The 21,200-nt window shown below is 44.0% G+C and overlaps 1 protein-coding gene across 9 annotated transcripts in view; it reads left to right on the forward strand.

Annotated features, from left to right (window-relative positions):
* LOC133753420 (zinc finger protein 182) overlaps window positions 1-21,200 on the forward strand; it is a 53,217-nt gene that overhangs the window by 28,611 nt on the left and 3,406 nt on the right. For 7 of the 9 annotated variants that reach the window (XM_062184037.1, XM_062184032.1, XM_062184035.1 and 4 more), the window contains 2 exons: window positions 15,762-15,912; window positions 16,483-16,572. The exons of 1 other annotated variant lie outside the window; for it this stretch is intronic. In XM_062184037.1, the coding sequence (XP_062040021.1) occupies window positions 15,762-15,912; window positions 16,483-16,572 (241 nt within the window). The remainder of the gene's footprint in view (window positions 1-15,761; window positions 15,913-16,482; window positions 16,573-21,200) is intronic. One more of the 9 variants, XM_062184038.1, reaches the window with a different exon arrangement.

Genomic DNA, 21,200 nt, shown 5'->3' on the forward strand with positions numbered 1-21,200 from the left:
TGGTTCACAGCTGGAACTCGAACCCAGACACTGATTATGGATGTGGGTATCCTAACCAGAGGCTTAACTGCGAGGCCAGATACACACCCTGTTTTTGTGGTTATATTTGACAGTCTTTTATTACATGTTTTTTTTTTAAGTTGTTTATTTATTTGAGAGGTAGAGTTACAGTGAGAGACACAGAGAAAGGTCTTCCTTCCGTTGGTTCACTCCCCAAATGGCCGCAACGACTGGAGCTGTGCTAATCCGAAACCAGGAGCCAGGTGTTCCTTCCTGGTCTCCCACGCAGGTGCAGAGGCCCAAGGACTTGGGCCATCTTCTACTGCTTTCCCAGGCCGCAGCAGAGAGCTGGATTGGAAGAGGAGCAGCCGGGATTAGAACTGGCGCCCATATGGGATGCCGGCATCGCAGGTGGAGGATTAACCTGTGCCATGGCGCCGGCTGCTACATGAGGTTTTTATTCATACTTAGTCTTTTCCTGTAGTCGGATCATAGAGGCTAAATTTAAGCCATTTTTTTCTTCAGGCTGGCCCAGCCTCCAGCCAGTTCAGTCATTTGGGAAATGAACCAGTGGGTGAAAGTGCTTGCTCCCTCACTCTCTGTGCCTATTAAATTAATTTTTAAAAAATTTTTGGGGTAAAGATTTATTTCTTTATTTGAAGGAGTTACAGAGAGAGGGATCTTCCATCTGCTGGTCTACTCCCCTAAAGGGCCACAATGGCCAGGGCTGGACCAGTTTCCACTTCTGTACTTTTATTCTTGTACATGATGTGAATATGGTTGTAATTTAACCTTTTCCAGATGGCTCTCCATTTGTCCCGGCATCATTTATTTCAAAAGTGGTTATTTCACCCTGTGCTTTGAGAGAATACTTATAGCAAATATGTTTTGCTATCTGATAGGGCTATTCTCTCCCTCTATTTTTATTTCACAGTGTTTTTCTAGCTATTCTTAAACCTGTATTTTTCCAGAAGATCTTCAGTATTACTTTCAGTACCATTTAAAAGGTTGTTTCTTTATCGAACTCTCATTAAATTATAAACCAACTTAGGGATAACTACATCGTTATGATCGTGTGTCATTCTATGAAGAGTTTTGACAGCTCTGAAGATAGAAGCAGCAATTCCCAAAAGAGATCACCCTCACCTCTCACACCAACTGCAAGTTCACTATTCCCAAGACCACTGTCAGGTTTGGTAGTTCACCCAAAGGACTCACCGAGCTTACCAAGAGTTGTTATACTTATGGCTCAGAACAGCTAGAGGAAAGAGATTGGAATCAGCTGTGGGATGAAGTGCATCCATCAGCCTCCAAGCAAGTACTCAATATGGAGCTTACTTTTCTGGATATAGTATTGCCAGCTAGGTAAACTCATGTGAGTCTTAGTGTTCAGAGCTTTTACTGGGGCTTTATCACATAGTCGTGATAGTACAGGTGGATGGTCTCGGTCTCCAGCCCCGTCCTCCTGGAGTAATCCAAGTCCCCCATCCTAAATCATGTGGTTAGTCTTTGTTATGTGGCTAGCTTCCCCCATCAGTGTCAATATCAGACTATCTATGGTTGACTGAAGACCCCCATGCAAACAAAGATACTCCTGTAACACAGCATCTTAAAGATTACCTTCTAGAAGCCAAGGACAGAAGGCAGCTTTTTGAGCAAGAGTAAATTATTTACTACACACTGTCAAGAATGAAAGATATCTTGTCATTTGTTAAGTTTAATTTTGTATCTTTCAGGTTTTTTTAAAAAGATTTATTTATTTGAAAGAGTGACAGAGATCATCCATCCACTTGTTCACTTTCCAAATGGTTGCAATGGCCAGAGCTGGGCCAGGCCAAAGCCAGGAGCCCAGAACTCCATCTTAGTCTCTCATGTGGGTGGCAGGGGTCCAAGTACGTGGACCATCCTCCATTGCCTTTCTAGGATCATTAACAAGGAGCTGGATTGCAAGCGGAGTAGCTGGGAAACCAGTGCTCTGATAAGGGATGCAGGCATGGCAAATAGCTTAACCCTGTGTCACAATGCCAGCCCCTTCACAAATGTTTTAAAGTTTTAAACAAAGGTTTTCCACATTTCTTTAGAAGTTTATTCCTATTTTATTTTATATTTGAAAGGCAGAGATTCGGGGGGGGGGAGAGGGAGGGAGGGATGGAGGGAGATATCTTCCATCCACTGGTTCACTCCCCAAATGGCCACAATGGCCGGGGCTGGGCCAGGCAGGAGCCAGAAGCTTCATCCAGGTCTCCCATGTGGGTGGCAAGGACCCAAGGACTTGGGCCATTTTCTTTTGCCTTCCCAGGCACATTCACAGGGAGGTGGATCAGAAGTGGAGCAGCTGGGTCTTGAACCGGTGCCCATATGGGATGCCAGTGCTATAGGTGGCAGCTTAACCTGTGCCACAGTGCTGGCCCCAGTCCCTATTCCTATTTTCTTTTCTTTGTTTTCCCACATATGAGGGAGAACATGCATGATATGTCTTTCTGTGTCTGATTAATTTCACTTGACACGGTATATCCCAGTTCTGTCCATTTTGTTCCAGATGATAGGATTTTATTCTTTTTTTATGGCTGAGTAGTAGTCCATTCAAGATTTTTTTTTTTGACAGGCAGAGTGGATAGTGAGAGAGACAGAGAGAAAGGTCTTCCTTTTTGCCGTTGGTTCACCCTCCAATGGCCGCTGCGGCCAGCACATCTCGCTGATCCGAAGCCAGGAGCCAGGTGCTTCTCCTGGTCTCCCATGTGGGTGCAGGGCCCAAGCACTTGGCCATCCTCCACTACCTTCCCGGGCCATAGCAGAGAGCTGGCCTGGAAGAGGGGCAACCGGGATAGAATCCGACACCCCGACCGGGACTAGAACCCGGTGTGCCGGCGCCGCAAGGCGGAGGATTAGCCTGTTAAGCCACAGTGCCAGCCTCAAGATTTTCTTCATCCATCCATCTAATGATGGATGCCTTGGTTGATCCCATATCTGGCTATTGTGAAGAGTGTTGCAATAAACTTTGTGGAGCAAGTATCTCTCTGATAAAACGATTTCATGTCTTTTGGGTGTATACCCAGTAGTGTGAGTGCTGGATCATATGGCAGTTCTATTTCTAGTTTATAAAGAAATCTTCACACTGTTTTCCACAGTGGCTGCACTGATTTATGTTCTCACCAACAGTGTATAAGTGTTCAATCTTTCTTTACATCCTTTCCAGCATTTGTTACTTTCTGCCATTTTTGATAATAGCCATTCTGACAGGGGTGAGGTGATATGTCATTGTGGCTTTGATTTGTGTTTCCCTGATGACTACTGATATTGAGTGTTTTTTCATGTATTTTTTGCACATTTATATTTCTTTTGAGAATTATCTATTCAGGTCCTTTGCCCATTTCTTAATTGTTGTTGAGGTTTTTTTTTTTTTTTTTTTGAGTTCCTGATATATTCTAGATATTCACCCTTTGTCAGATAAGTAGCTTGCAAATATTTTTCTCCCATTCTATTGAAAGTCTCATCACTGTATTGTTTCCTTTGCTGTGCAGAAGCTTCTGAGTTTGTTAGAACCCTGATTGTCCAGTTTTGTTTTTGTGGCCTGTGCTTTAGGGGTCTTATCCAAGAGATCATTGCCTACACCAGTGTCTTGCAGTGTATCCTCTATATTTTCTTCTAACATTTATGATTTTAGGTCTCACCTTTAGGTTTTTGATCCATCTTTATTTGCTTTTATGTATGGTAAGAAATAGCAATCTAATTTTTTTCTTTCCTTTTTTCATTTTTACTGATACCAATATTTAATGCCTTGAAATTTCCTCTTTACTTTTTATGTATCCTATAGTTTTTGATAATTAAATCTTTTGTCATTTTTACAAATTCTGAAATTTTGGTTTGTATTTCCCCTCTCCCAAGACTTGTTAATATAAGTATTTAATTTCAGTGTGGAAGATCTGTTGCTATTAATTTTCAGTTTTGCATTTTCATTAAAGAGTTGTTTGTGTTCTTTCTACTTTATGGAACTTACTGATTTGTGACAATATATGATTAGTGGTTTTTTTTAATTTTATTTTTGACAGGCAGAGTGGATAGTGAGAGAGAGAGAGAGACAGAGAGAAAGGTCTTCCTTTGCCATTGGTTCACCCTCCAATGGCTGCCGCGGCCCGCGCACCGTGCTGATCTGAAGGCAGGAGGCAGGTACTTATCCTGGTCTCCTATGGGGTGCAGGGCCCAAGCACTTGGGCCATCCTCCACTGCACTCCCAGGCCACAGCAGAGAGCTGGCCTGGAAGAGGAGCAACTGGGACAGAATCCGACGCCCCGACCGGGACTAGAACCCGGTGTGCCGGTGCCGCTAGGCGGAGGATTAGCCTGTTGAGCCACGGCGGCGGCCTGATTAGTGTTTTTAAGATTGATTTATTTGAAAGGCAGAGAGAGTGCAAGAGCGCTCCCATCTGCAGGTTTACTCCCCAAACGGCCACAATGGCCGGGGTTGGGCCAGGCTGAAGCTGTGAGCCTGGAACTCCATCCTGGGCTCCCGTGTGGGTAGCAGAGGCCAAGTAGTTGGACTGTTTTCCACTGTCTCCCCAGGCACATTAGCAGGGAGCTGGATCAGAAGTGAAGCAGCTGGGATTCCAACTGGAGCTCTGATACAGGGTACCAGCCTTGCAAGCAGCAGCTTTATATGATTACTTTTTGTGACTGCTCCTTATGCGCTTGAGAAAAAGGTATATTTTCCATGATTAGGGTGTAAATATTTATGTCCATAAGGTCTGCTTTATTAATCATGTTGTTTAGGTTTTCTGTATTCTTCATGTTGTTCTAATTTACCTGTCTTGTGCTGAAAGTAGTAGCTCCTATTGTTAGTGTTTCTGTTTCTCCTTGCATCTCCCATGCCTGCTACTCTATGTAGATATTTGCTTGTAATTTGTTACATAGGTGTCTACTACTGATATATTTCTTTTTTAAGATTTTATTTATTTTGAAAGAGTTGGAGGGAGGGAGAGAGATCTTCCATCTGCTAGTTTACTCCCCAGATGGCTGCAAGGGCTGGGGCTGAGCAGACCAAAACCAGGAGCCAGGAGCTTCATCTGGGTCTCTCAAGTGAGTACAGGGACCTACACACTTGGGCCATCTTCCACTGCTTTTCCCAGGCCATTAGGGAGCTGGATTGGAAATGGAGCAGCGGGGACTTGAACCACCACCCCCAAGGGATGCCACTATCAAAGGCAGTGGTTTTCCCTGCTGTGCCACACCACCAGCCCCACTGATAGATTTCTTGTAGTGGATTTTAGCTTTAAAATATCCTTTTTATGTTTAATACGTTTTTGCTTTCTGGTTTGAATTCTTATGTTGGGAGTTTCCAGTTGTTTGGTGTACCATTGCCTATTTATTATTCTTAACCTTTCTGATTCACTTTGTTTTAGGTTTGTCTCTTGAGTATGACATTGAGTTGGATCTTGCTTTGTGAGCCAATCTGAAAGTCTTTTCCTTTTAATAAGTCTTTTTAAAGCTTCATCCTATTTATTGATTTGAATAAGGTTTGGTCTAAACTCTGACATGTTTTATTTTATATTTGTGTATGTTCTATTGCAATGACTTCTGCCAGCAGCTGTCTAGAGCTGGGCTCAACTTAGTCCCAGGCACATTAGCAAAGAGCTGGATTGGAAGAGGAGCAGCTGGGACTAGAACCGGTGCCCATATAGGATGCTGATGCTGCAGGTGGAGGATTAACCTACTGCACCACAGTGCTGGCCCCCATGATTACAGTTTATAGCAAAGGGATGGAAGTGGAATCAGCTAAAGGGAGAGATGCATAGGCTGAGGTCTGGGAGGGTTCCAGCTGTGAAACTGTTGTAGTTCCCCTTCGTTTTCCTATCCTAGAGCACATCAAGAAGTGACAACATGCAAAGTATTGATGACCAGGGAAGTTAACCAGGGTTTTGGTGTCTGGAATGTGATTGAATCATTGGCCACACGATTGAACTTGGTCTTCAGCCCCTGTCTCTTCCCTGGAGGTTGGGCTGCTATCATGTGGCTCAGACTGTAAAGTCTCTTCTATGGATTGAATGCTTGTTCCCTCCAAAACGCATGTTGGATTTTAATTGCCTATGCAAAAGTATTCAGAGGTGGGCTTTTAAGAGGTGATGAGGGCTCCACTGTCGGGAGTGGGTTTGGCACTGCTATAAAAGGGTGAATTTGGTCCCTTCTTTCCGTCTCTTGCCTTCTTCCCCTGCCAGTTGCCAACACCTTGATCTTGGACTTCTCAGCCTCAAGAACTGTGAGCAATACAATTTTGGTGATTATAAATGATCCAGTCTCAGGTATTCAGCAGAAATGGATTAAATCACCCTCTAATTACCTGATAGGTTTTTCTGTCTTGGTTAGCCTCATCCTGAGTTATTTCCTTAGCTTAAGCCACCTAGGCGCCCACTATGAATAACAAGCGTTGTTGATTTGAGATTTTTCTTTTTTTTTGATACATTTATAGGTATAAATTTCCCTGTTAGTACTGCTTTCAGTTCATCCTGTATGTTTGGTATGTTGTGTTTCATTTTCATTTGTCTCAAGGCATTTTCTAATTTCTCTTATAATTATTGTTTGGGAGTGTATTGTCTAATTTTCACCAATTTTTTTCAGTTTTCTTCTGATTTCTAGTTTTATTCCAATTTGATTGAAAAAGAGATATTAAAAAAATTATCTATCTATGGGGTTGGAGCTGTGAACCTCTGCCTGCAGCACTGCATCCCGTATGAGTGCTGATTTGAGTCCCAGCTGCTCCACTTCCTATCCAGCTCCCTGCTAATGTGCCTGAGAAGGCAATGGAGGATGACCCAAGTGCTTAGGCTCCTGCATCCACAAGGGAGACCCGGGTGAAGCTCCTGGCTCCTGACTTTTGCCTGGCCTAACCCTGGCTGTTGTTGACATTTGAGGAGTGATTCAGCAGATGGAGGATCCCTCCTTCTCTCACTCTCTCTCCCTCTCTCACTCTTTCAAATAAAAAATTTAAAAAATTATTTGAAAGGCGAGTAACAGAGGGAGAGACAGACAGAAATCTTCCATCTGCTGATTCACTCCCCAAATGGCTTCAATGGCAGGGCCTGGTACAGGATGATGCCAGGAGCCTGGAACTTCATTTGGATCTCCCACATGAATGGCAGGGGCCCAAGCCCTTAGGTCACCTGCTGCTTTCCCAGGTACATCAGCAGGGAGCTGGATCAGAAGTGGAGCAGCTATGGCTCAAACCTATGTACCTATATGAGATACCAGCATCTTCAGTAGCCACTAAACCTGCTGAAGCACAATGCTAGTCCTGGAAAATGTATTTTGCATGCTTTTATCACTTTTACATTTATTGAGACTTCTTTTGTAGCCTAACATATTGTCTATCCTGAAAAATGTTCCATGGGCAATTGAGAAGAACATGTGTTTTACTATATTGGATGGGACGTTCTGTATTTATTAGGTCTTGTTGGCTTCTGTTTCTTTCTTCAAATTTTCCTTCACATTATTGAGGGGCTTTGTTATTTGGGGCATGTATTTATATCTTCTTGATTAGTTGACTCCTTTTATCAGTTGACAATGTCCTTGTTTCTCTTGTAACAGTTTTTGGCTTAAAATCTATTTTGTGTGAGATATTAGTATATCCATTGCAGCTGTCTTTTGGTTATCATTTCCATGGACTATCATTCCATCTTTTCACTTCATCCTGTTTGTGTTTTTGGACCCTCGCTACTATGATCTAAAAAACAAACAAAATCCAACAAACAATAAAATCAGAACACCTCTTCTAGTCTTTGGAGATTGGCTAGAGGTTAGGGTACTCTTTGAACACTCAGCCACTCTTGCATTCCAGCCTATGGGTCAGCCTGAGGTGAAAGGTTAGAGTCTTCCCAGGTGTTTTGTGAGTGTCTTGTCCTGGGCATGAACATGGCTTTTTAAATCCACCTGTCCATAGGTGCTTTTGTGTGTCTGGGTGGAATCACCTGCTCTGGGCATCTGCAGGTAGTTTTGTCTTGCAGCCTTTTCGAGCAGTGCCCACCACTCTTCCAGCCTGAGTTCCAAGTTCGGCAAAATGGAGACAAGCACTTTGTAGCAGTCTTTCTGGGAGCCCAGAGACACATTAGAACAGACACACAGTAATTTTTTTCAAGATTTATTTTATTTATTTGAAAGAAAGAGGTAGAGACAGAGAGGCCTTCCATCTGCTGGTTCACTCCCCAGGTGGCCACAATGGCCAGAGCTGTGCTGATCCAAAGCCAGGAGCCAGGAGCTTCCTCTGGGTCTCCCACGTGGGTGCAGAGACCCAACCACTTGGGCCATCTTCCACTGCTTTCCCAGGCCACAGCAGATAGCTGGATCGGAAGAGGAGCAGCCAGGACTAGAACCATCGCCCATATGGGATGCTGGCACTTTAGGCTGGGGCTTTAACCCACTGCACGACAGCACCGGCCCCGACACACATTAATTTATGAATAAGTTCTGCCCTGGTCTTTCTGGGACTAGGGACCAGGTTCCCGGTTCCCCCACGGGGAATGCAGGCTTGCTGCTGTGCATTGGAAGGGATGGAGGAAGGCAATACACAAAAGCCACAAAGCTTTCTTTTTGCCTCTCAGTAATCTTTTTCTTGATTCTGTGTTCACTTGATGCTGCAAACCTTTGTTTTCCAGAGTTCTGGCAAAGTTGGTTCTGACACTTTCTTCTTTTTCCTGTTTCTGTTGGGGGGTGGGCCAGAGCTTGGAGCTGCCATTTTACTGTCCCATTTTACTGTCATTGTGAGGTGAGGTTTTTCCTTACCTGAAAGGTTTTCTCATTTTCTAAAGAAGCTTTGGCTGGACGCAGACTGTTTTGATTTGTTCCGAGCACCGGGGCTTGGGATGGCTCGCAGGAGTCTTAGTTTAGGGACACGATGTTTTGACAGTGAGGTGGAGTGTGGCTTCCTGAATACATGGCTTTTGCTTCGGACATTGTAGACTGCGGTTGCCTGTGCTCTGATTTGGTTTTGTTTTGGTGACTACTTGTCATATGTGATTTCCAGGTTTCCCCTGCCAGTTTTTCCCTTTACGACCCAGTCTTTAAATGATGTTTCTTTGTTGCTTTTTACCCTTTTCTCCCTCAAAAAAAAATTTTTTTTTTGTGACTGCTCCCTTGGGTCCTGCACACCTTTCCTGTAGCTGGTGTTCTGATACGCCTAGCCACTCTTTCAGTATTTTCATCCTTATGGTAGATTTTCCAAGTGTGATTTCAGCTCACCTTCAGGCTCTCCACTCCCCTCTTCTGTCTTATTTACTGGTTTTTCAGACCCTCCTCGAGGTCTGCAAAGGTTCATGGCAGGAGTTTGAAAGACAGTTGGGCTGGAATTTGGTACTTTTGTTTTCCTTATAGATAATTAGAAAGTGACAATAGTCTATTTTCTGCAATGTTATATATTCTGAAGGTATAGGTGATATGTGGTTTTCATGTTCTTCATGTTGATCTGTATAGTTTTTCGAGACTATATGGAGAGGTTTGGATTTGTATAGTTGGATTCTTTTTTTTTTTTTTTTGACAGGCAGAGTGGACAGTGAAAGAGAGACAGAGAGAAAGGTCTTCCTTTTGCCATTGGTTCACCCTCCAATGGCCGCCGCGGTAGGCGCGCTGTGGCCGGCGCACTGCGCTGATCCGATGGCAGGAGCCAGGTGCTTCTCCTGGTCTCCCATGGGGTGCAGGGCCCAAGGACTTGGGCCATCCTCCACTGCACTCCCTGGCCACAGCAGAGAGCTGGCCTGGAAGAGGGGCATCCAGGACAGGATCGGTGCCCCGACCAGGACTAGAACCCGGTGTGCCGGTGCCACAAGGCGGAGGATTAGCCTAGTGAGCCGCGGCGCCAGCTAGTTGGATTGATTCTTGATTACCTGTAAGCTACTTAAAAATTTTTTTTCTTTGAAAGGCAGAGTGACAGGGAGAGGGAGAGAGGTCTTCCATCTTCTGGTTCATTTCCCAAATGCCTGCAACAGCTGGGGATGGGCCAGGCTAAAGTCAGGAACCAAGAACTCCATCCTGGTCTCCCACATGGGTGGCAGGGGCCCAAGCGCTTGAGCCATCACCTGCTGTTTCCCAGGTGCATTAGCAGGGAGCTGGATCAGAAACAGAGCAGCCCCCAGACTTGAACGGGCACTCTGATAAGGGATGTGGGTATCACAAGTAGCAACTTAATCTGTGCCACAACACTGGCCTGTCCCTCCCTCCCTCCCTCCTTCCCTCCCTCTCTCCCTTCTCTTTGAAGATACCATTTATGTGGAGTAAAATGGATCCTTTTGAGTGTATAGCCCTGCTAGTTTTGTTAAGCCCATACAGTTATGGAACCAGTACAACATGGATATAGAGAAAAGTTGTGTCATCTCCCAGGTGACCCCCTTGTAGTGCAGCCTTTGCTGTACTCCAGCCCTGGCAGTCACTGATGAATTTTTGCTTTCTGATTTTGCCTTTCCCATAATCCAATAGAAATGGAATCATACAATATGTAGCCTTTCGCATCTGGCTTCTTTTATTCAATATACAACAATTTAGGTTCATCTCTGTCACTGTATGTATTATTCATTCATTTTTAGTTCTGAGTAGTATTATTGTGAATGGATTCCAGGTTGTTTATTCACTGGTAAAAAGGGTATTTGGGTTGTCTCTAGATTGTGATTAAAAATAGGGCTGCCATATAAATGTTTATGTACAGGCTTTAGCGTTTATATAGGTTTTCATTTCACTGTGGGATTGCAAGTGTATATCCGGGAGTGGGATTGCAAGTGTTTTGTGGCAGTATATGTTTCCCTTCATAAATAACTGAAAATCCAGTTTTTAAAGTGTCTGTGCCAGTTTTGCATCTCCACCTATGATAGCGGAGGTCCTGTTGCAGGGGTGGGGAACATCTGGCCCGTGGGTTGTATAATAAGGTCCATGAAATAATTTGGTCTGGCCCTGCCAAGACAACTGCAGGCAGGATTAGAAATTCAGTAACTCTTGGGCCGGCGCCGCAGCTCAATAGGCTAATCCTCCGCCTTGTGGCGCCGGCACACCAGGTTCTAGTCCCGGTCAGGGCACCGATTCTGTCCCGGATGCCCCTCTTCCAGGCCAGCTCTCTGCTGTGGCCCAGGAATGCAGTAGAGGATGGCCCGAGTGCTTGGGCCCTGCACCCGCATGGGAGACCAGGAGAAGCACCTGGCTCCTGCCATCGGATCAGCATGGTGCGCTGGCTGTGGCAGCCACTGGAGGGTGAACCAACGGCAAAAAGGAAGACCTTTCTCTCTGTCTGTCTCTCACTGTCCACTCTGCCTGTCCAAAAAAAAAAAAAAAAAAAAGAAATTCAGTAACTCTTATAGCAGGCTAATTTTTAAGTTGATAATTTTGTATGTCCTGCAAATGGTGTGTGTGTGTGAGATATATATACATATATATATATATATATATATATGTATATATATCTCCATCCATCCATCCACCACCCACCCATCCACATGGCTTTTGGCAATAGAAAGCTTTCCCTACCCCTGCTCTACAGCCTCATCAATACTTAGGATTCTCACACCCCACCAACCCCCAATTCTAATAGATATGCAATGGGCTCTCATTGTGGTTTCAATTTGCTGTCCCTTCATGATGAATAATGTTGAGTGTCTCTTTATTTGCTATTTTTATATATCTTTTTCAGTGGATTACCTCTTAGTTGTTTTGTCTGTTTAACTTTTAACAGTTCTTTATATGTTTTCAGTACAAGTTCTTTGCCCAGTATTTGATTTCCATATATTTTCTTCCACTGTGTGGCTTTTCAGTCTCTCAATGGTATCTTTTGAGTTTTGGTATCACATCTAAGAAACATTTGATTAAAAGATTAAAAAGATTAACAACATTTTCTCCCATATATATATTTTTAGATTTAATTTGAAAGGCAGAGTTAGAGACAGAATCTTCCATCATCTGGTTAGCTCCCCAAATGGCTGCAATGGCTAGGCCTGGGCCAGACTGAAGCCAGGAGCCAGGAGCTTCTTCTGGGTCTCCCACATGGGTGACAGGGGCCCAAGCACTTGGACCATCTTCTGCTACTTTCCCAGGTGCGTTAGCAGGGAGCTGGATTGGAAGTGGAGCAGCTGGGACTTGAACTGGTGCACATATGGGATGCTGGCCCCTCCTCATATTTTCTTCTAGAGACATCATAGGTTTAGATTTTTAGACTAGGTCTGACCCCTTTTAATTTTTATATATGTTGGAGGTATTGATTAAGGATTGTCTTTTTTTATTTTCTGGCATATGGCTATTCACTTTTGGAGGCCCACTTGTTGAAATACGAATTTCCATTTTCCACTGAATTGCCTCTCCACTTTTGCCAAAAATTATTTTATGTAAAAAGATAGTATATTTAAGTATAACACACAAAATGTCTACAGTTTATACTGCTTAATTAAGTATCACAAAGTGAAATACTCTAGCTACCAGCTACAGCTAGGCCGTAATATATAGAACATAATTGAGACCTCAGAATTTAAAATCACTGCCACTCTCCTGACTTCTAACATCCTGGATTAGCCTTGCCTGTTCTCTTACCCTACATATCAGCACACGCAGTATACATTCTTCTGTTTCTGATTGTTTTGCTTTTCAGCACATCTGTGACATGCATTTATATAGGACATGTGCTGGACAACTTTCTTGGTGGCCCTGTAGTTCTCAATGTGAACTGGGCATGTAACATTTTGAGATAAGGAGGGCTGACCTGAACAGCCTAGGTTTGGGTCTCCCTGCTCGCAACAGGATGCCCTTTAGTGCTATGGTTCATGTGCCCCCTTCTCAAGGTATCAAAGCCAAGTTGGGCTGCTTTCCAGGGTTCCTCAGCTTCAGAGCAAGTGTGGCATGCGCAAACAAGACCCCACCCACCTGGGCCGCTTTCCTGCACCTTGCGGGGGGACTAGCCCACAGTGAGCTTCTGTTGTCCCTTGCTGTCTCTAATAAACCCACCCCGCACACCTTGTGTGTGTGGATGCTGTGTCTCGTTGGAGCCAGTGTGAAGTGGTAGTTCATTCCATTGTATGACTGTGCCGCAACCTGCCCATTCTGTTCATGGTTTGCCTCCCGCCCCTGCCATGATTTGGTATTAGGAATAGTTGGTGCTGCCGTGAACATGGCTGTACTTGTTTTCCAGAGCACATGTACATGTTTTCTCCAAGGTTTGAAATTCTACATCAGAGTCAGATTTCTGGGTCATGGTATATGCACATCATTAGCTTCAGTAAGTAATGCTAGCCTGTTTCACCAAAGAGATTATATCAGTTTACATTCCTAACAGTGTTCACATTTCAAAACAACGTTATGGTATTTTAGTCTGCACAATTGTAACTTTTCTGGTCAGTGCCTAAGTAGTATCTCTGTGTGGCTTAAATTTTCATTTACCTGGATGGTAAGGGGGTTGAGTACATTTTCTTTTTATGTTCATAAGTCATTTTTTTTTATTTGGGAGAGAGAGAAACAGAAATAATGTCTTCCATCTGCTGGTTACTCCCCATATGGCCGCAATGGCCGAGGCTGGGCCTATCCGAAGCTAGGAGCTTCTTCCAGGTCTCCCATGTGTGTGCAGGGACCCAAGCACTTGGGCCATCTTTCACTGCCTTCCCAGGCCATAGCAGAGAGCTGGATTGGAAGTGGAACAGCCAGGACACAAACCAGCACCCATATGGGATGCTGGCACTGTAGGCAGAGGCTTAGCCTATTAAGCGACAGCGCCAGCCCTGGTCATTTTTTTAAAGAGATTTATTATTTATTTGAAAGAGTTAGAGAGTCTTCCATCCCCTGGTTCACTTGCCAAATAGCCGCAACAGCCAGAGATGAGCCAATCCAAAGCCAGGAGCTTCTTCTGGGTCTCCCACATGTGTGCAAGGGCCCAAGGACTTGGGCCATCTTCTGCTGCTTTCCCAGGCACATTAGCAGGGAGCTGGATTAAAAGTGGAGCAGCTGGTACTTGAACTGGCGCCCATATGGGATGTTGGCATTGCAGGCTGGGTCTTTAAACCATTGCACCACAGTGCCAGCCCTGGTCATTTGGCCTTTAGTGATATGTACCTATGTACTTCTCTTACCCATTCTTCGTTATTTTGTATATTCCATGTAAGATGCCTTTAATTCTCATGACTGTAGCAGATAATGGCCCCATCTGTAGCTTGCCTTTCACTGCCCTACTTTTATGTTTGTAACACAAGGCTTTTCCTTTACGAGTAGTGCCTTTCACATCTTGCTTTGGAATTCTTTTCCTATCCCAAGCTTAGGAAAACATTTTTCTCTATTTTGACCTACTGAATTCACAGCTGGAGCTTACCCAAAAATGGTGGCAGGGGAGTTTCCTACAAGAGAATGGGACCTTTTGGGATTCCAAAGAAAGGTGCTAAAAGCCAGGATTATCAGTCCAGAGCATTTTTCAGAGGATCTCACTCACAGAAAGGGCTTCAGTCCCCTGTCTCCTGATGGACAATGAGAGAGAGGGATGTCCTACCAAGGGGTGTTCACACCAAGGTGGCGGAGTGTAGGGTTTGATGGGAGAAGCTTGAGGAACTTGACTCAGGGCCAGGGCTAGTTTCTCTCAGTGTTTTGGGCAACAACCTAAATACCTTTCTCAGTGCCTGGGGACGTTCAAGGTCCCAGCTTGAGTTCAAGACTGCCGGGAATACCATGCAGCTGGCCTGGTTACACGGCAGTGTAGACACTGTGTTCCAGCAAGGTCAGGAGAAAAAGCAGGAGGAAGCAGAGGACCCTACAGTTACTCTATAGACACTTTGTGTCACCTCTCACATTATACAGTTTATCTGTAGCTGATTTTTGTGTATGGTCAGAGGGAATAAGTTTAACTTCCCCTCCAGGTAGATATTCAGTAAGCCATCTACATTTATTAAAAAGATCTTCTTCCCACTGCTTGCTAAGCTTTGTCATAAATCAGGTGTGTGTCTATACATGTTTGGATCTTTTTAGTTCCACTGGACTGTTTGTCCATCCTTAGGGTAATATCACATTTTTAATATCATATTACCTAATTGAATAGTTTTTATACCATGACTTGTGATTCTCCCACAAAGTAGGTTACTAACTTGATATGAAATAGACATGCTATATTAAGTCATCATGGTGCACTGGGAACCCAATCAGACCTTTCCCTACATTCTATCCTTACCACCGAATGGTGAGCATTTTTTTAAAAAGATTTATTTGAAAGAGTTAGAGGAGGAGAGGCAGAAAGAGAGAGTGGTCTTCCATCTGCTGGTTCACTCCCCAATTGGTTGCAATGGCTGGAGCTGTGCCAATCTGAAACCAGGAGCCATGAGCTTCTTCCAGGTCCCCCTTGTGGGTGCAGGGGCCCAAGGACTAGGGCCATCTTCTACTGCTTTCCCAGGCCATAGTAGAGAGCTGGATCAGAAGTGGAGCAGTCTGGACTTGAATCGGCGCCCATATGGGATGCTGGCACTGCAGACGGCAGCTTAACCTGCTATGCCACAGCACCGGCCCTGAGCATTTTCTTTCTTTCAGATTTTAAAAGTGGGAAATGCAGATTGTCAATCTGTTAGTTCACTCCCCACCTGGCTACAATAGCCAGGACTGAGCCAGGCCAAAGCTAGGAGTCTGGAACTCCCTCCAGGTGGCCCATGTGGGTGGCAGGGACTCAGGTGCTTAGGTTATCATCCATTGCCTTTGAGGTACATTATCAGGGAGCTGGTTCAGAAACAGAGCACTCAGGACTTGAGTATGGGATGCTGGCATTGAAAGTGGTGGCTTCATCTGTCATTTTAGGATAAAAGAAATGTACTATTACCGGGACTTGTGACATTTGAGGACGTGGCTGTGGATTTCTCCCAGGAGGAGTGGCAGTACCTGAACCCTCAACAGAGGACTCTGTACAGAGATGTGATGCTGGAGGCCTACAGCAACCTGGTCTCCGTGGGTAAGAGTGGCCTCCTTGGCTGATTTTGCTGTTTAGAATGATTCTGTCCAGTCGAGGGCCTTCTTTTTTCAATTTCCCCCTTTCCTCTCCCGACACGGTATTTTTTTTTTTTAATTTATTTGACAGAGTTAGACAGTGAGAGAGAGACAGAGAAAAAGGTCTTCCTTCTGTTGGTTCACCCCACAAAGGGCTGCTATGGCCGGCGCTGCGCCGATCTGAAGCCAGGAGCCAGGTGCTTCCTCCTGGTCTCCTATGCGGGTGTAGGGGCCCAAGCACTTGGGCCATCCTCCACTGCACTCCCGGGCCACAGCAGAGAGCTGGACTGGAAGAGGAGCAACTGGGACAGAATCCGGCACCCACATGAGATGCTGGCACCGCAGGCGGAGGATTAACAGTGAGCCACGGCGCCAGCCCCCTGATACAGTATTTGTGACCTCAAAACCCAGAGTTAAATGGTTTGACTTGATCATGTGCGAAGCAATAGGTCCCTGGTGCTGCCTCCAAACTGCAAGTTTGCTGTCTCTGAGGCTCTAAAGAACAAGGAAGTACCCTGTCATTTCTCATTCACAGGGCAACAGGTCACCAAACCAGACCTCATCCTCAGGTTGGAAGCAGAAGAGCTGTACCCAGAAGGAAAAATCCCAATTTGGAACTTTCTGGGTAAGTGGGATTGAACCAGGCTCTGAGGACAGAAGGTCTCAACCTATCATTCGGATGAGGCTTCCCTGAAAAGGGCTTTCAGGAATTTATCTTGGAGAAAGTTTGTGGCCCTCTGGTGCTAGAGGACAGGGACATGAACACCCCAGACATTAGGACTGACACCCCTGCCCCTCCGTGGGCCACTCTCCCTTGGTTGAAGCTTACCTGAAAGTTTCCACATAGTTCCTTCTGACTTGTGTATAAATGCCTCCATTCCCTTCCAGGACTCTCATCTGTCACTGGCTTACCTGAAGCCAGGCCCCTGTTAGCCACAAACCTGGACTTGAATGCTCCAATTCCCAACTGGACTACCTGAGTCCATTCTCCTTGTTCAGCTGAGACACTCCTGTTTAGAACAGATTTGTAGACTTACAGTTAAAATGCCTTGATTTTCTATTGTTTACAATAGTTTTAGTGAGAGAGAATTCACATGTCATAAAATCCACCTTTGAAGAGTCAACAACTCAGTGGTTTTCAGTACATTCAGAATTGTACAGCCATCATTGGTAATTCTTCGTTTCGTCACCACCAAAAACAAGCTTAACTCTTAGCTGTGCTTTCCATTCCTTTTTCCCACCATTCTCTACCGGTCACTAATGTACTTTCTGTCTCTCTGATTTTGCCTATTCTGGACATCTCATATAAAAAATGGAGCCTTTTCTTCTTGGTTTCTTTCAGTAGACCTGTTTTCATGCTGTGGCATCTATACTTCATTCCTTTTTAAAAATAATTTATTTGAAAGCCAGAGTTAGAGAGGGAAAGAGCTTCTATCCGCTGGTTCACCCCACAAATATCTGCAACACCTCTGGCTGGGCCAGGCTGAAGCCAAGAGCCTGGAACTCCAGCTGTCTCTCCCACATGGATAGCAGGGGCCCAAGCACTCAGACCATCTTCTGCTGCTTTGCAATGCACATTAGCAGGAAGCTGTATCAGAAATAGAGCAGCGGGTACTCAAGCTGGTGCTCACATGGGATGCTGGCATTACAGGTGGCTGCCCAACTGACTGCCACAATGCTGGCCCCTTTTGGAGGACTTACGTTCCATAGTATGGCTAGTTAACATTATCCATTCATCTATTGATGGACATTTTTTTTTTGACAGGCAGAGTTAGAGACAGAGAGAAAGGTCTTCCTTCTGTTGGTTCACCCCCCAAATAGCCGCTACGGCCAGCGCACTGCGCCAATCCAAAGCCAGGAGCCAGGTGCTTCCAGTCTCCCATGCAGGTGCAGGGCCCAAGCACTTGGGCCATCCTCCACTGCCTACTGGAAGAGGAGCAACCAGGACAGAATCCAGTGCCCCAACCTGGACTAGAATCCGGGGTGCTGGTGCCTCAGGTGGAGGATTAGCCAAGTGAGCCATGGCGCCAGCCAATGGACATTGTTTTTTTTCTTTTTGACTTAGGAATGCTGCTGCTATGAACATTCACATACAAGGTTTTTTGTGGTTTTCTTTCAGGTAGGTATGGAGAATCTTCAGAAAGTTCATGGAAACTATGTAGTATGAAAAAGCTATGCATGGATTTCAGATCTTTCATGCCAAAAAACCCCTGATCTTTTAATTCCATTTTCCATGAACATTTTGAAGAATCCTCATACACAGGATTGGAATTGTTATATCAGTGTACTATGCGTTTAACATTTTGAAGAACTGCCAAACTGTGTGAATATCCTATTACTGAAATCTGAAAGGTAGGGGCTAGCATTGTGGCTGAGTGGGTTAAGCTACTTCCTGCAACTCTGGCATCCCATATGGGCACTGGTTCAAGACTCAACTGCTCCACTTCCCATCCAGCTCCCTGCTAAGCAGCAGAGGATAGCCCAAGTGTTTGGGCCCCTGCTCCCCACATAAGAGACCTGGAAGAAACTTGTGGTTCCTGGCTTCAGCTGGGCCCAACCCCAGCTGTTGTGGCCATTAGGAGAGTGAACCAGGAGATGCAAGGTGTCTCTCTCTGCCTTTCAAATAAATAAAAATCTTTTAAAGAAATCCCAAAGGTTTTAACATTCACTGATTCTTGCCTGAAGCAGTTATTACAAAGATGACCGATTCTTATTTTTTCACAGTTCATTTGTTTTCAAGTTCAAGATGTCCTTACTTTATCTAGCAGAAGTCCCTTCAGGCTGGTACCTCTGTCTTTTTAACATGTCCCTAGCACAAGCATACCTTCCAGGTTCCCCTTGTCCTTTCCCTGGTTTAGACCTGGGATCAGAAACTTTGCCAAGGATGTCTGATTGCTATTAGTGGGAGTGTTTTTAGAACTCAGGACTGATGTGTGTGCCTAGCTACTCAGATTCCTGTATCTTTTATCCCCTTGTATGAGTTCAAAATGTTTGTAGAAAATGGAATTAACTGTTACATTTCTTTGGGTGCAAAGACATTTTTAAAGTCCATTCACAGCTTTTTCATAATATACATTTCCTATGAACTTTTTGAAGTACCCTTGTATTTCTTTAACTGTATCAATTGTCCTTTAGTTTTCCACATTCTAAATAAATACCACCAGGAGGTATTTACGTATAGTCCTCTGTTCTGTCTTTTGTTGTTGTTAGATCTAGAAGGTGAGTCCGATTCAAGTTTTTAGTTTCCTTTAGCAAGATTATATCCTAGCTCATTCCACCAGTAGGCATATAATGCATAGTTCTGTTTTGTGTCATTTGTGACTATAGCTTAGATGCATTAATTCATTAATGGTTGGGAAATGGTGAAATTTTAATTACATCACATCATCATTGTTGATTGTCTAGAATACTTGGTTAACATGAGTTACCCTATCTTTCTGTAAGTTTTCTACCTACGAGTTTTCAGGAGTTGGTTTTGTAGCGTCATTCAAAGGTAACGAATTAGTTATGTCTTTTCTTACATATCACTGAATCTATTGCATTATCACAAATCAAACCATCTGATCTTTGGGAGCTTCCTTGCTCTCTAGCATTATAAGACAATCTGGGTTTGTTGAAGAATGTATTTTGTCTGTTTCCTATCTCTGGTCTGGAATTGGCCATTTCTCTAAGGAGCCCTGGTGCTTTTTCATAGAGCCAGGAATTATGCTTACATTTTTAAAGGAAAAAAATACCTTGTGTATTCAAATTAATATTTTCAGATTATATTCTGGACTTAGATTTTAATTAATCTTACAACTGATGATAATTTTAATATTCTGACACTGTTGTATGTATATAGTGAGTTGAATCAGTTGATGTAACCATATTGGTGCCATTGAGAATCAAGACTTGAACATGGTCATTAGGAAAGGACAAAGGGATGTTTACTATTAGAGAACTCTTTGTTCCATGTTGACTTATGATTATTTAGTTCTATGCCATCTAAATAACAAGGCATATTCAGAGAAGTCTATCATCTTTCCTTTTCCATCCTATTTCCTTTAGATATTCATTTTCTTAGAAAAAGGGTACCCTGTTGGACAGTTAATATTCAAGAAGATGTCTTAGTGAAAAAATAAAGTGCATAGACATACTTTTTCACAGTAATATGGTTCCTTATAACAATAGCAATATTGTTGTGGTAATGTACATTTTAAAGCACTTTCTATGTGCCATGCGTGACCTATTCTAAGTAATTTAATCACTTTAACATCCATTTGTTAAGTCAGTGTTATAATTCCTGTATTACAGGCATGAAAGTAAAATGCAGATAGATCAATGACCTAAGGTCACAGGTTGGGCTAGAGAGCCACACGCTAACCACATGGGCCGTACTGCTTCAGCAGATCCTTGCTGGAGCTTAGGTCTCATCAAATACATTTTGTAAAAGCTCTTCTGATTTTGTGTTCATCTCAAGAAGGGAAACTGCACCTGAATTTTAAAATTCAGCACAGATTCAGTGTTCCTTAGCCAAAACATTTGGGATCAAAATGTTTTAAGATTCTGGAGTTTTTGAATTTTGGAATATTTGCATAGATTTTACTGGTTGAGCATCTCTAGTCTGAAAATGTAAAATGCTCCCAGATCTGAAACATGACATTCAAAAAGATCAAGTTTCATATCAGTTTGGATTTTGATATTAGGAATGCTTCATTTGTATTACTATGGCAAAATGTTGACATTACCAAATCTAAACAGTAATATGAATAGTTACTGTACTCTTTTAGCTTTTCTTTGTGCCTAAAAAACTTTATAATTCTGGGCTGGCGCCATGGCTTAACAGGCTAATCCTCCACCTTGCAGCACCGGCACACTGGGTTCTAGTCCCAGTCGGGGCGCCGGATTCTGTCCCGGTTGCCCCTCTTCCAGGCTAGCTCTCTGCTGTCGCCAGGGAGTGCAGTGGAGGATGGCCCATGTGCTTGGGCCCTGCACCCCATGGGAGACCAGGAGAAGCACCTGGCTCCTGCCATCGGATCAGCGCGGTGCGCCAGCCGTGGCAGCCATTGGAGGGTGAACCAACGGCAAAAGGAAGACCTTTCTCTCTGTCTCTCTCTCTCTCACTGTCCACTCTGCCTGTCAAAAAAAAAAAATGTATAATTCTGGAAAAACAAATGCAAGAAAAATTTACTATATTAACTTGAAGATACTTTTCATTTTAATACATACCACTAGAAGAAATTGCCATCAATTAATCTGATATGCCATTGAGTA

Source organism: Lepus europaeus, chromosome X, assembly GCF_033115175.1.
Source record: "Lepus europaeus isolate LE1 chromosome X, mLepTim1.pri, whole genome shotgun sequence".
Lineage (NCBI taxonomy): Eukaryota > Metazoa > Chordata > Mammalia > Lagomorpha > Leporidae > Lepus > Lepus europaeus.